This window comes from Hyla sarda, chromosome 3 (assembly GCF_029499605.1).
Source record: "Hyla sarda isolate aHylSar1 chromosome 3, aHylSar1.hap1, whole genome shotgun sequence".
Classification (NCBI taxonomy): domain Eukaryota; kingdom Metazoa; phylum Chordata; class Amphibia; order Anura; family Hylidae; genus Hyla; species Hyla sarda.
Window position 1 is genome coordinate 430,604,295 of NC_079191.1, and position 14,832 is coordinate 430,619,126.

General features: G+C 41.4%; 1 protein-coding gene across 9 annotated transcripts in view; it reads left to right on the forward strand.

Annotated features, from left to right (window-relative positions):
* The window catches only part of CDC42BPA (CDC42 binding protein kinase alpha), a 239,612-nt gene that overhangs the window by 222,178 nt on the left and 2,602 nt on the right, over positions 1-14,832 (forward strand). For 5 of the 9 annotated variants that reach the window (XM_056568475.1, XM_056568476.1, XM_056568478.1 and 2 more), the window contains 3 exons: positions 4,022-4,207; positions 5,962-6,079; positions 9,164-9,309. In XM_056568475.1, coding sequence (XP_056424450.1) covers positions 4,022-4,207; positions 5,962-6,079; positions 9,164-9,309 — 450 coding nt within the window. Of the gene's footprint in view, positions 1-4,021; positions 4,208-5,961; positions 6,080-9,163; positions 9,310-14,832 lie in introns of those variants that run through there. The other 4 variants (XM_056568481.1, XM_056568482.1, XM_056568483.1 and 1 more) reach the window with 2 other exon arrangements.

Here is a 14,832-nt window from a genome sequence, read left to right on the forward strand (position 1 = left end):
TAATGCCCCCGTCGGCTTATACTCGAGTGAACTCTCTGCCTGTCAATCCCTTAATCAGTGGTCTTCAACTGCTGACCTCCAGATGTTGCAAGTTTGGGTGTTGTAGTTTTGAAACCTCTGGAGGTCCGCAGGTTGAAGACCACTGCGGCCTTCGTCATCATCCAGCCCCCCCCCCCCCTTTTTGTTTTGTACTCCCCTCCCCTCGTTGGGAAGTTAGGGTGAGCTGGTCCGGGCCATCTATGCTGCAGGGACCGTCCGGTGGGGATGGTTAGTCGTTGCAAGCTGTCCATTTTCACCGGGGGGGGCCTCTTCGCCGCACTTCGGGCCCTGCCCCGGAGTACTGACTTTGCCTTGACGACGACGCACAGGGACGTTCATGCGCAACGTCCCTGTGCATCGTCGTCAAGGCAACGTCACTAGTCCTGGCCCGAAGCGCAGAGAAGTGGCCCCCCCGGTGAAAATGGACAGCTTGCAATGACTTACCATCCCCACCGGACGGTCCCTGCAGCATAGATGGCCCGGACCAGCTCACCCTAACTTCCTGCCGAGGGGAGGTGAGTACAAAACAAATGGGGGGGGGGGGGGGGCGCGGGCCTGAATGATGACTAAGGCCGCAGTGGTCTTCAACCTGTGGACCTCCAGAGGTTTCAAAACTACAACACCCAGCATGCACGGACAGCTGACGGCTGTACGGGCATGCTGGGAGTTGTAGTTTTGCAACATCTGGAGGTCCACAGGTTGAAGACCACTGATGAAGGGATTGACAAACGGTGATGATGGAGGGGGGGGGGGATGATGATGGGGGTCTGGATAATGACGGGGGTCTGGATAATGATGATGATGATGATGATGACATGGGGGGATGATGATGGGGGTCTGGATGATGATGATGACAGGGGGGATAATGACATTGGGGGATGATGACGGGGGTCTGGATGATGATGATGATGATGACAGGGGGGATGAGGACATAGGGGGATGATGACGGGGGTCTGGATGATGACGATGATGACGGGGGATGACGACGGGGGTCTGGATGATGATGATGACAGGGGGGATAATGACATGGGGGGATGATGACGGGGGTCTGGATGATGATGATGATGACGGGGGATGATGACGGGGGTCTGGATGATGATGATGATGATGATGATGACGACGGGGGATGATGACGGGGGTCTGGATGATGATGACATGGGGGGATGATGACGGGGGTCTGGATGATGATGATGACATGGGGGGGATGATGACAGGGGGGATGATGTATTTCCCACCCTAGGCTTATAGTCGAGTCAATAACATTTCCTGGGTTTTTGGGGTAAAATTAGGGGCCTCGGCTTATATTCGGGTCGGCTTATACTCGAGTATATACGGTAAGTGGAAAGGACATTTGAGAGGAGTCATGTGAGAAGACCCCAGTTTTTCAGCTGGAGGCACCCTGGTTGGGAAACACCGGGATAGGGGATAAGATGTCTAGGGGTGGAGTACCCCTTTAAAGAAGCATACAGACAGGGTTCTCCCATGTGTCCTTTTCAGCTTGACACCAGAAGCGCGCACAAACCCCAAGCCATGGTCCGATCCCATGAGGATAGAAATATAGGAGATGAGTGGAGTAACCATGATACCTTTAACCCTTCCGGACCTAAGAGGTCTTGATAACTTGCAATCTATATCCTCTCAGTTGGCCAATAAATGTGTCATGGCTACTACCTGAAATCCTGTACGGACCCAATACTTCTCACATATGAGGCTTTGTTACAATTGTTTATATATATATATATATATTTATATATAGTTTCAAACAGTCGCCTATAGTCACATTGTTACACAAAATTTTATATAGTTATACATAGTCACATATAGTCACATATAGTCACATATTGTCGCATATAGTCGCATATTGTCACATATAGTCGCATATTGTCACATATTGTCACATATTGTCACATATAGTCGCATATAGTCACATATAGTCACATATTGTCACATATTGTCACATATAGTCGCATATTGTCGCATATTGTCACATATTGTCACATATTGTCACATATAGTCACATATAGTCGCATATAGTCACATATTGTCACATATTGTCACATATTGTCACATATTGTCACATATTGTCACATATTGTCACATATAGTCACATATAGTCACATATAGTCACATATAGTCACATATAGTCACATATAGTCACATATTGTCGCATATTGTCGCATATTGTCGCATATTGTCGCATATTGTCACATATAGTCGCATATAGTCGCATATAGTTATATACAGACATATAGTTACATTTAGTTACATATAGTCACATAGTTACATATACTTATACAGACATATAGTTACACATAAATTACACATAGGAACTATACACTGTGGGGGACATTTATCATTCAATATAGACGTTTTTTTCCGTCCATCCTTGGTGCTTGAATGTCGCAGTTATGTAAATTTAGCGACTTATATGCCACTTTTTGAATAGAAGTTTCTTAGCGTTTTGCGCAGCAGTACACCGTTTTCTGATTTAGACAACTCTGCACCCTTATTTATCATATGTGACATTTGTAATAAGTGGCAAAATATTGCGCTAACCCCGCAAAAGTACGTATACCAAAAGCACACGTAGAAAACTGCTCTACCCTGCGCAAAACAAACAAACATGCACAGCCGCGGGGAAGTCATTATCTATGATAGACACAGATGATACATTACACGCTGCTAAACAAAAAGTTAGAAGGAAAAAAGACCGGTAAAAAAAGAGTCGGGTACACTTAAATGTCTCCCTGTATGTATATATTTACACATAGTAACTATACGCTGTATATATATATATATTTACACATAGTAACTATACGCTGTATATATATATATATTTACACATAGTAACTATACGCTGTATATATATATATATTTACACATAGTAACTATACGCTGTATATATATATATATTTACACATAGTAACTATACGCTGTATATATATATATATTTACACATAGTAACTATACGCTGTATATATATATATATTTACACATAGTAACTATACGCTGTATATATATATATATTTACACATAGTAACTATACGCTGTATATATATATATATATTTACACATAGTCACATATAGTTACATATAGTCGTATATGATCACATGGTTACATATAGTAACATATACTTACATACAGACATAGTTACACATGAATTACACATAGTAACTATACGCTGTATGTATATATTTACACATAGTAACTATACGCTGTATATATATTTACACATAGTCACATATAGTTACATATAGTCGTATATGATCACATGGTTACACATAGTAACTATACGCTGTATATATATTTACACATAGTAACTATACGCTGTATATATATTTACACATAGTCACATATAGTTACATATAGTCGTATATGATCACATGGTTACATATAGTAACATATACTTACATACAGACATAGTTACACATGAATTACACATAGTAACTATACGCTGTATGTATATATTTACACATAGTAACTATACGCTGTATATATATTTACACATAGTCACATATAGTTACATATAGTCGTATATGATCACATGGTTACACATAGTAACTATACGCTGTATATATATTTACACATAGTAACTATACGCTGTATATATATTTACACATAGTAACTATACGCTGTATGTATATATTTACACATAGTAACTATACGCTGTATATATATTTACACATAGTAACTATACGCTGTATATATATTTACACATAGTAACTATACGCTGTATATATATTTACACATAGTCACAGAGACATCAGTGCTGAGACTAGACAATGATCTATGAGCTATACTGACTGGACTACAAACTGATACATTGTAACAAACCATCAGGCCTGTGACGTGTTCTCTCCATATTGTATCTGCCCTGATGACTTGTAATGTTTCTCCCCTCAGGATGTGACGGGTGACACTGGGGTCGTTCTCCGCGTTGATTGTGTCTTCTTTATTCTGTCTTTTTTTTTTTTTTACTAGCCCAGGTCCCCTAATCCATCCCCCCTCCGCCATTACTCCAGCCTGATCTCCACTCCAAGCAACTTTGAGCACGTCTATCACATGACTGCAAATTCTGCTGAAAACTTTCTGTCCTCCGATCCCGTACACCCCGCCACCTCCTCCTACTCCTCCCCGTCTCTGAGCACTACCCCTGGCTCTCACAGGGTACGCACAGCCGAGCCCCTACGCTCTACTAACCTGTGTGGTGTGCCTGCCGCCATGTCACTGCTGATCACTGCTGATCACTGCTCCTCATCACTGCTCCTGATCACTGCTGATCACTGCTCCTCATCACTGCTGATCACTGCTCCTCATCACTGCTGATCACTGCTCCTCATCACTGCTCCTCATCACTGCTGATCACTGCTCCTCATCACTGCTCCTCATCACTGCCCCTCATCACTGCCCCTCATCACTGCTCCTGATCACTGCTGATCACTGCTCCTCATCACTGCTCCTCATCACTGCCCCTCATCACTGCCCCTCATTCATCACTGCCCCTCATCACTGCTCCTGATCACTGCTGATCACTGCTCCTCATCACTGCTCCTCATCACTGCTCCTCATCACTGCCCCTCATCACTGCTCCTCATCACTGCTCCTCATCACTGCTCCTCATCACTGCTCCCCATCACTGCTCCTCATCACTGCTCCTCATCACTGCTCCTCATCACTGCCCCTCATGACTGCCCCTCATGACTGCTCCTCATGACTGCTCCTCATGACTGCTCCTCATGACTGCCCCTCATCGCTGCCCCTCATCGCTGCTCCTGATCGCTGCTCCTGATCGCTGCTCCTGATCGCTGCTCCTGATCACTGCTCCTGATCACTGCTCCTGATCGCTGCCCCTGATCGCTGCCCCTGATCGCTGCCCCTGATCGCTGCCCCTGCTCGCTGCCCCTGCTCGCTGCCCCTCATGACTGCCCCCCCATCGCTGCTCCCCATCGCTGCTCCCCATCGCTGCCCCTCATCACTGCCCCCCATCACTGCTCCCCATCACTGCCCCCCATCACTGCTCCCCATCACTGCCCCCCATCACTGCCCCCCATCACTGCCCCCCATCACTGCCCCCCATCACTGCCCCTCATCACTGCCCCTCATCACTGCTCCTCATCACTGCTCCCCATCACTGCCCCTCATCACTGCTCCCCATCACTGCTCCCGATCACTGCTCCCGATCACTGCTCCCGATCACTGCTCCCGATCACTGCTCCCTCCTCTACATCTCTGCTGCTCATTGCTCCATGACATTTCTCCTCACACCTCCATGTTACTGCTAAGGTCCCCCAACACTGCTCAACTCTTCTTATGCTCTCCATTCTTTTCATTCTGTATTACAACACATCGCTTCTCCCCCCTCCTAATCATTGCTCCTCCCAGGTCATTGCTCCTCACTCCACTCCTCCCAGGTCATTGCTCCTTACATGTCTGCATTGCTGCTTCTGCTTGCTCTTTCGCCTCCATCTTGCTCTTTCGCCTCCATCTTGCTCTTTCGCCTCCATCTTGCTCTTTCGCGTACCCACCATCTTTTGCCGGCTGTCAGGCTAATGCTTTGTTACCGTACAGAGTCCCTGTGGTTCGTCCATTCACAAGGTTTCTTCCCAGACTCACATAGAGTCCTGACTACTAAGTATTATACTGCGCCCTAGTATGTGGGGTCACCATGGTCACTGTAGATGTCACATCTTCTGTCCCGGGAGCCTCATTTCATCCCATCCTGATCCGCACATTGAACCATCGTGTGTCTCCGTGTTCACGTGACGTGCTGTGTTGGTTCTGGAAGCTTCCGTCTGGATCGTCTTGGCTTTGGCCTCCTGGAGCTTTAGCGTCTTCTGTGCTGAGAAATATATGGTGTCTGCTTCCATATAGATAAATGCAGCCTCTAGACTCAGCCATGTTTCCTTTCTCTCCTGCTACAGAATCTTCGGACCCAGGATAGTCGGAACATGTTCAGCGGTTCAGTCAGTATTCCGTCAATCACAAAGTCCCGCGGTGAGCCCGGCCGGTCCATGAGCGCCAGCAGCGGTCTGACTGCACGTGAGTAACAGCAACTGCACAGGCTGCAGCCACATTCACCTGCACAGGGAGGAAAGATGATGGGGCAGTGTCACTTTAAGGGGTCGTGTACAGCTGCACTTGTACACTCTCTTTATGAGACATCATATTCTACCCTGGATATGGTGTGTCCACTGTTAAACACCACAATCTAGTTGCAGCAGAATGTTAATAGATGCAATACTTCCTTTTGGCCAGCAGATGCCACTGTTGCGTCGTTTGGTTCTATATTGGAGAAACAGTGACACCTGCAGGTTGTTAGGTGGAAGTATTGACAAACTTTTATTGGATTGATTTAGTTCAGTGTTCCCCATCCTGTGGCCATCCAGCTGTTGCAAAACTACAACTCCTATCATGGGAGTTGAAGTTGATGGGAGTTGTAGTTTCGCAACAACTGGACACGGATTGGAGAACACTTTTAGTTACACAAAATAAATTTAATAAAGGCCCATTACTCATATGCAAAACCCTGCTGCTTCAGCACTGTCCAATAACAAAATATCCATCACACAATGGTGGAAGAAAATACACGTTTTTGTTTGAATGTAAAAAAGTTGTATTTTGTTAATACAATAAAACTTTAATTAAAGTAAAATTTTATTTTAAAAAATCAAACATCGGTGGCCTGCGACCGCCATTACAATCTGCGCACAGGTGCAGCCGTAACATTAAAGGGGTACTCCGGTGGAAAACTTTTTCTTTAAAATCAACTGGTGCCAGAAAGTTAAACAGATTTGTAAATTACTTCTATTAAAAAAATCTTAATCCTTCCAGTACTTATTAGCTGCTGAATACTACAGAAGAAATTCTTTTCTTTTTGGAACACAGAGCTCTCTACTGAATCACGAGCACAGTGCTCTCTGCTGACATCTCTGTCCATTTTAGGAACTGTCCAGAGTAGGAGAAAATCCCCATAGAAAACATATGCTGCTCTGGACAATTCCTAAAATGGACAGAGGTGTCAGCAGAGAGCACTGTGGTCATGATGTCAGCAGAGAGCTCTGTGTTCCAAAAAGAAAAGAATTTCCTCTGTAGTATTCAGCAGATAATAAGTACTGAAAGGATTAAGATTTTTTAATAGAAGTCATTTACAAATCTGTTTAACTTTTTGGCACCAGTTGATTTAAAAAAAAATAATAATTCCACCGGAGTAACCCTTTAAATGCTTCACGTCACTGATCTTCACCATTGCGCATGATACTTTAAAGGAATACTGTAGTGAAATATAACTTATCCTCTATCTGCAGGATTGGGGATAAGTTATAGATCAGGGGGGGGGGGTCCGACTGCTGGGACCCCCGCGATCTCCAGTACGAGGCCGCAGCAGTCCACAGGAAGGGAGTCTTCAGTCCCCAGCATGGCATGGCGGCTGTCACACCCCCTCCATGTATCCCACAGCTTCCTGCGGACTACCGTGGCCCCATACAGGAGATGACGGTGGTCCCAGCAGTTGGACCCCCCGTGATCTATAACTTATCAATCCTTTGGATAGAGCAGTGTTTCACAACCAGGGGGCCTCAAGGTGTAGCAAAACTACAACTCCCAGCATGCCTGGACAGCCAAAGGCTGTCCAGACATGCTGGGAGTTGTAGTTTTGCAACATCTGGAGGCCCCCTGGTTGGGAAACCCTGGGATAGAGGATAAGTTACTTTATATTTCACTACAGTATTCCTTTTAGTTTCTCAGGAAATTACTTTGTTTACCAACCCCCCCACCCTTTGCTAAATTTTAATGCTTTCTGCCCTGGTACGGATGATAGTTCCTAGGATTTAATGATTGTTTAGAGTTCTTAAAAGTAAACTTTATAAGTTGAAATCTAAAAAAAAAAAAAAGGTTGCATTGGAATGTTATTGGATGCAGTACTGCCTTTTGGCCAGAAGATGCCACTGTTGCATTGTATTTGGTTATGTATTGGGGAAACAGTGACACCTGCAGGCCGTTAGGTGGAAGTATTGACAAACTTCATTAGAGTGTTTAAGTCCCATGTTCCCCAACCAGTGACTCTCCAGCTGTTGCAAAACTACAACTCCCATCATGTCCTGACAGCCTTAGTTTTTTTTTATTTATTTTTTTATTAATTAATTAATTTTGGTGTTTTATTGTAGTAACAAAATACAACTTATTTTTTTTACAGTCAAACAAAAAAATATGTATTTTCTTCCACCAGGGGGAGCTCACCATGTCAAAAAAATTTTTTTGTTTTTTTTAAATCAACTGTTGTTAAAAAGTTAAACAGATTTGTAAATTACTTCTATTAAAATTTCTTAATCCTTCCAGTACTTTTCAGCTGCTGTATACTACAAAAGAAATTCTTTTCTTTTTGGATTTCTTTTCTGTTTGACCACAGTGCTCTCTGCTGACACCTCTGTCCGTGTCAGGAAATGTCCAGAGCAGGAGAGGTTTGCTATGGGGATTTGCTCCTACTCTGGACAGTTCCTGACATGGACAGAGGTGTCAGCAGAGAGCACTGTGGTCGTGACAGAAAAGAAATCCAAAGAACTTCCTCTGGAGCATACAGCCGCTATAAGTACTGGAAGGATTAAAAAAATTTAATAGAAGTAATTTACAAATCTGTTAAACTTTCTGGCACCAGTTGAATAAAAAATAAAAAAATAATTAAAGGGGTACTCCGCTGCTCTGCATTTGGAACAAACTGTTCCGAACGCTGGAGCCGGCGCCGGGTGCTACTGGCGTCATAGCTCCGCCCCTTCAATGCAAGTCTATGGGAGGGTGCGTGACAGACGTCACGCCCCCCTCCCATAGACTTGCATTGAGGGGGCGGGGCGAAGATGTAACGAGCTCCCGGCGCCGCCTCCAGCGTTCGGAACAGTTTGTTCCAAAGATGAGTAGCAGAGTACCTGGAGGACGGAGAAACAAAAAAAAGCTTTTTGACATGGTGAGCTCCCCCTGGTGGTGGTGGTAGGCATCACATTGTCTCCTCAGTAGTCTGACTCCTTTTTATTGTTACCATACACTAAGGGTCATATTGGTGGAGGTCACTGTAGATCAGACCCCGCAGGACTATAAATGTCCTATATAACCTCCATGTCATTATTCACATTACAGGGTCATCACAGAACGGCAGCGCTCTGCGACGAGAACTCTCCTACGGAACAAAGAGGCAGCCCATGACCTCTCCTTCTGATGGCTCCTTGTCTTCTGGAGGACCCGACCAAGGAAGTGACGTGCCAGCTCGAGACTACGAACGGGAGGTGAGGCCACCATGCTGTCTTAAAGGGGTACACAACTGGAAAACATTTATTTATTAAATCAACTGGTGCCAGAAAGTTATACAGATTTGTAAATTACTTCTATTAAAAAAATCTTAATCCTTCCAGTACTTATCAGCTTTTATATGCTCCAGAGGAAGTTGTGTAGTTCCTTCCATTCTGGCCACAGTGCTCTCTACTGACACCTCCGTCTATGTCAGGAACTGTCCAGAGCAGGAGAGGTTTGCTATGGGGATTTGTTCCTGGTCTGGACAGTTCCTGACATGGACAGAGGTGTCAGCAGAGAGCACTGTGGTCAGACTGGAAAGAACTGCACAACTTCCTCTGGAGCATACAGCAGCTGATAAGTACTGGAAGGATGAAGATTTTTAAATAGAAGTAATTTACAGATCTGTTTAACTTTCTGGCACCAGTTGATTTAAAAAAAAAAAATGTTTTCCAGAGGAGTACCCCTTTAAATGGGCTATCTAGGATTAGGGAAACATAGCGACTTTCTTCCAGAAACGGCGCCAATCTTGTGCTCAGTGTGTTTATGGTATTGCAGCTCAGTACCATTGAAGCATATCGAGCAAAGTTGTCATACCACACCCAACCTGAGGGAAAAGTGGTGCTGTTTCTGGAAGAAAGTATCTGTGTTGGTTTTTTATCCTGGATAATCCCTTTATAGGTGTATGTCATGATATTACTGACACAGTAGAACTGTGACTGGAGTATTGGAATTACTCAGGATCTGAGTTATACTGGATTAGAAAAAACATGGCTGCATTCTTCCAAAAGCAGTGCCACATCTGTCTAAAGGTTGTGTGTGGTACTGCAGCTCAACTCCATTGAAGTAAATGGGGCCGATTGTATTACTGCACAAAACATAGAATAAGTGTGGACAGATAGGAAACATTTGACCCATCTAGTCTGCCCAATAGTCTGAATACTATCAACAGTCCCTGGTTTTATTATATATAAAGGTTAGCCTTATACCTATCCCTATCTTATATGAAGGATAGCCTTATACCTATCCCTATCTTATATGAAGGATAGCCTTATACCTATCTCTATCTTATATAAAGGATAGCCTTATACCTATCCCTATCTTATATGAAGGATATACTTATACCTATCCCTATCTTATATGAAGGAGCCTTATACCTATCCCTATCTTATATGAAGGATAGCCTTATACCTATCTCTATCTTATATGAAGGATAGCCTTATACCTATCCCTATCTTATATGAAGGATAGCCTTATGCTTATCCCTATCTTATATGAAGGATAGCCTTATACCTATCCCTATCTTATATGAAGGATAGCCTTATGTCTATCCCTATCTTATATGAAGGATAGCCTTATACCTATCCCTATCTTATATGAAGGATAGCCTTATACCTATCTCTATCTTATATGAAGGATAGCCTTATACCTATCTCTATCTTATATGAAGGATAGCCTTATACATATCCCTATCTTATATGAAGGATAGCCTTATACCTATCCCTATCTTATATGAAGGATAGCCTTATGCCTATCCCTATCTTATATGAAGGATAGCCTTATGCCTATCCCTATCTTATATGAAGGATAGCCTTATACCTATCCCTATCTTATATGAAGGATAGCCTTATGCCTATCCCTATCTTATATGAAGGATAGCCTTATGCCTATCCCTATCTTATATGAAGGATAGCCTTATACCTATCCCTATCTTATATGAAGGATAGCCTTATGCTTATCCCTGTCTTATGTGAAGGATAGCCTTATGCTTATCCCTATCTTATGTGAAGGATAGCCTTATGCCTATCCCTATCTTATATGAAGGATAACCTTATGCCTATATCTATCTTATATGAAGGATAACCTTATGCCTATTCCTATCTTATATGAAGGATAGCCTTATTCCTATCCCTATCTTATATGAAGTATAGCCTTATACCTATCCCTATCTTATATGAAGGATAACCTTATGCCTATTCCTATCTTATATGAAGGATAGCCTTATGCCTATCCCTATCTTATATGAAGTATAGCCTTATACCTATCCCTATCTTATATGAAGGATAGCCTTATGCTTATCCCTGTCTTATGTGAAGGATAGCCTTATGCTTATCCCTGTCTTATGTGAAGGATAGCCTTATGCTTATCCCTATCTTATATGAAGGATAGCCTTATGCCTATCCCTATCTTATATGAAGGATAACCTTATGCCTATCTCTATCTTATATGAAGGATAACCTTATGCCTATCCCTATCTTATATGAAGAATATACTTATACCTATCTCTATCTTATATGAAGGATAGCCTTATGCTTATCCCTGTCTTATGTGAAGGATAGCCTTATGCTTATCCCTGTCTTATGTGAAGGATAGCCTTATGCTTATCCCTATCTTATATGAAGGATAGCCTTATGCTTATCCCTGTCTTATGTGAAGGATAGCCTTATGCTTATCCCTGTCTTATATGAAGGATAGCCTTATGCCTATCCCTATCTTATATGAAGTATAGCCTTATACCTATCCCTATCTTATATGAAGGATAACCTTATACCTATCCCTAGCTTATATGAAGGATAACCTTATGCCTATTCCTATCTTATATGAAGAATAGCCTTATACCTATCCCTATCTTATATGAAGGAGCCTTATACCTATCCCTATCTTATATGAAGGATAGCCTTATACCTATCCCTATCTTATATAAAGGATAACCTTATGCCTATTCCTATCTTATATGAAGGATAGCCTTATGCTTATCACTATCTTATATGAAGGATAGCCTTATGCCTATCCCTATCTTATATGAAGTATAGCCTTATACCTATCTCTATCTTATATGAAGGATAACCTTATACCTATCCCTATCTTATATGAAGGATAGCCTTATGCCTATCCCTATCTTATATGAAGGATAGCCTTATACCTATCCCTATCTTATATGAAGGATAGCCTTATGTCTTTCCCTATCTTATATGAAGGATAGCCTTATACCTATCCCTATCTTATATGAAGGATAGCCTTATACCTATCCCTATCTTATATGAAGGATAGCCTTATGTCTTTCCCTATCTTATATGAAGGATAGTCTTATGCCTATCCCTATCTTATATGAAGGATAGCCTTATACCTATCCCTATCTTATATGAAGGATAGCCTTATACCTATCCCTATCTTATATGAAGGATAGCCTTATACCTATCCCTATCTTATATGAAGGATAGCCTTATGTCTTTCCCTATCTTATATGAAGGATAGCCTTATACCTATCCCTATCTTATATGAAGGATAGCCTTATACCTATCCCTATCTTATATGAAGGATAGCCTTATGTCTTTCCCTATCTTATATGAAGGATAGTCTTATGCCTATCCCTATCTTATATGAAGTATAGCCTTATACCTATCCCTATCTTATATGAAGGATAACCTTATACCTATCCCTATCTTATATGAAGGAGCCTTATACCTATCCCTATCTTATATGAAGGATAGCCTTATACCTATCCCTATCTTATATAAAGGATAACCTTATGCCTATTCCTATCTTATATGAAGAATAGCCTTATGCTTATCACTATCTTATATGAAGGATAGCCTTATGCCTATCCCTATCTTATATGAAGTATAGCCTTATACCTATCTCTATCTTATATGAAGGATAACCTTATACCTATCCCTATCTTATATGAAGGATAGCCTTATGCCTATCCCTATCTTATATGAAGGATAGCCTTATGCCTATCCCTATCTTATATGAAGGATAGCCTTATACCTATCCCTATCTTATATGAAGGATAGCCTTATGTCTTTCCCTATCTTATATGAAGGATAGCCTTATACCTATCCCTATCTTATATGAAGGATAGCCTTATACCTATCCCTATCTTATATGAAGGATAGCCTTATGTCTTTCCCTATCTTATATGAAGGATAGTCTTATGCCTATCCCTATCTTATATGAAGGATAGCCTTATACCTATCCCTATCTTATATGAAGGATAGCCTTATACCTATCCCTATCTTATATGAAGGATAGCCTTATACCTATCCCTATCTTATATGAAGGATAGCCTTATGTCTTTCCCTATCTTATATGAAGGATAGCCTTATACCTATCCCTATCTTATATGAAGGATATTCTTATACCTATCCCTATCTTATATGAAGGAGCCTTATACCTATCCCTATCTTATATGAAGGATAGCCTTATACCTATCCCTATCTTATATGAAGGATAGCCTTATACCTATCCCTATCTTATATGAAGCAGCCTTATACCTATCCCTATCTTATATGAAGGAGCCTTATACCTATCCCTATCTTATATGAAGGATAGCCTTATACCTATCCCTATCTTATATGAAGGATAGCCTTATGCCTATCCCTATCTTATATGAAGGATAGCCTTATGCCTATCCCTATCTTATATGAAGGACAGCCTTATGCCTATCTTATATGAAGGATAGCCTTATACCTATCCCTATCTTATATGAAGGATAGCCTTATACCTATCCCTATCTTATATGAAGGATAGCCTTATGCCTATCCCTATCTTATATGAAGGATAGTCTTATGCCTATCCCTATCTTATATGAAGGATAACCTTATGCATATCTTATATGAAGGATAGCCTTATACCTATCCCTATCTTATATGAAGGATAGCCTTATGCCTATTCCTATCTTATATGAAGAATAGCCTTATACCTATCCCTATCTTATATAAAGGATAACCTTATGCCTATTCCTATCTTATATGAAGAATAGCCTTATGCTTATCTCTATCTTATATGAAGGATATACTTATACCTATCCCTATCTTATATGAAGGATAGCCTTATACCTATCCCTATCTTATATGAAGGATAGTCTTACGCCTATCCCTATCTTATATGAAGGATAGTCTTACGCCTATCCCTATCTTATATGAAGGATATACATATCTCTATCTTATATGAAGGATATACTTATACCTATCCCTATCTTATATAAAGGATAGCCTTATACCTATCCCTATCTTATATGAAGGATAGCCTTATACCTATCCCTATCTTATATGAAGGATAACCTTATACCTATCCCTATCTTATATGAAGCAGCCTTATGCCTATCCCTATCTTATATGAAGGATATACTTATACCTATCCCTATCTTATATGAAGGATAGCCTTATGCCTATCCCTATCTTATATGAAGGATAGCCTTATACCTATCCCTATCTTATATGAAGGATAGCCTTATGTCTTTCCCTATCTTATATGAAGGATAGCCTTATACCTATCCCTATCTTATATGAAGGATAGCCTTATACCTATCCCTATCTTATATGAAGGATAGCCTTATGTCTTTCCCTATCTTATATGAAGGATAGTCTTATGCCTATCCCTATCTTATATGAAGGATAGTCTTATACCTATCCCTATCTTATATGAAGGATAGCCTTATACCTATCCCTATCTTATATGAAGGATAGCCTTATGCCTATCTCTATCTTATATGAAGGATAGCCTTATACCTATCC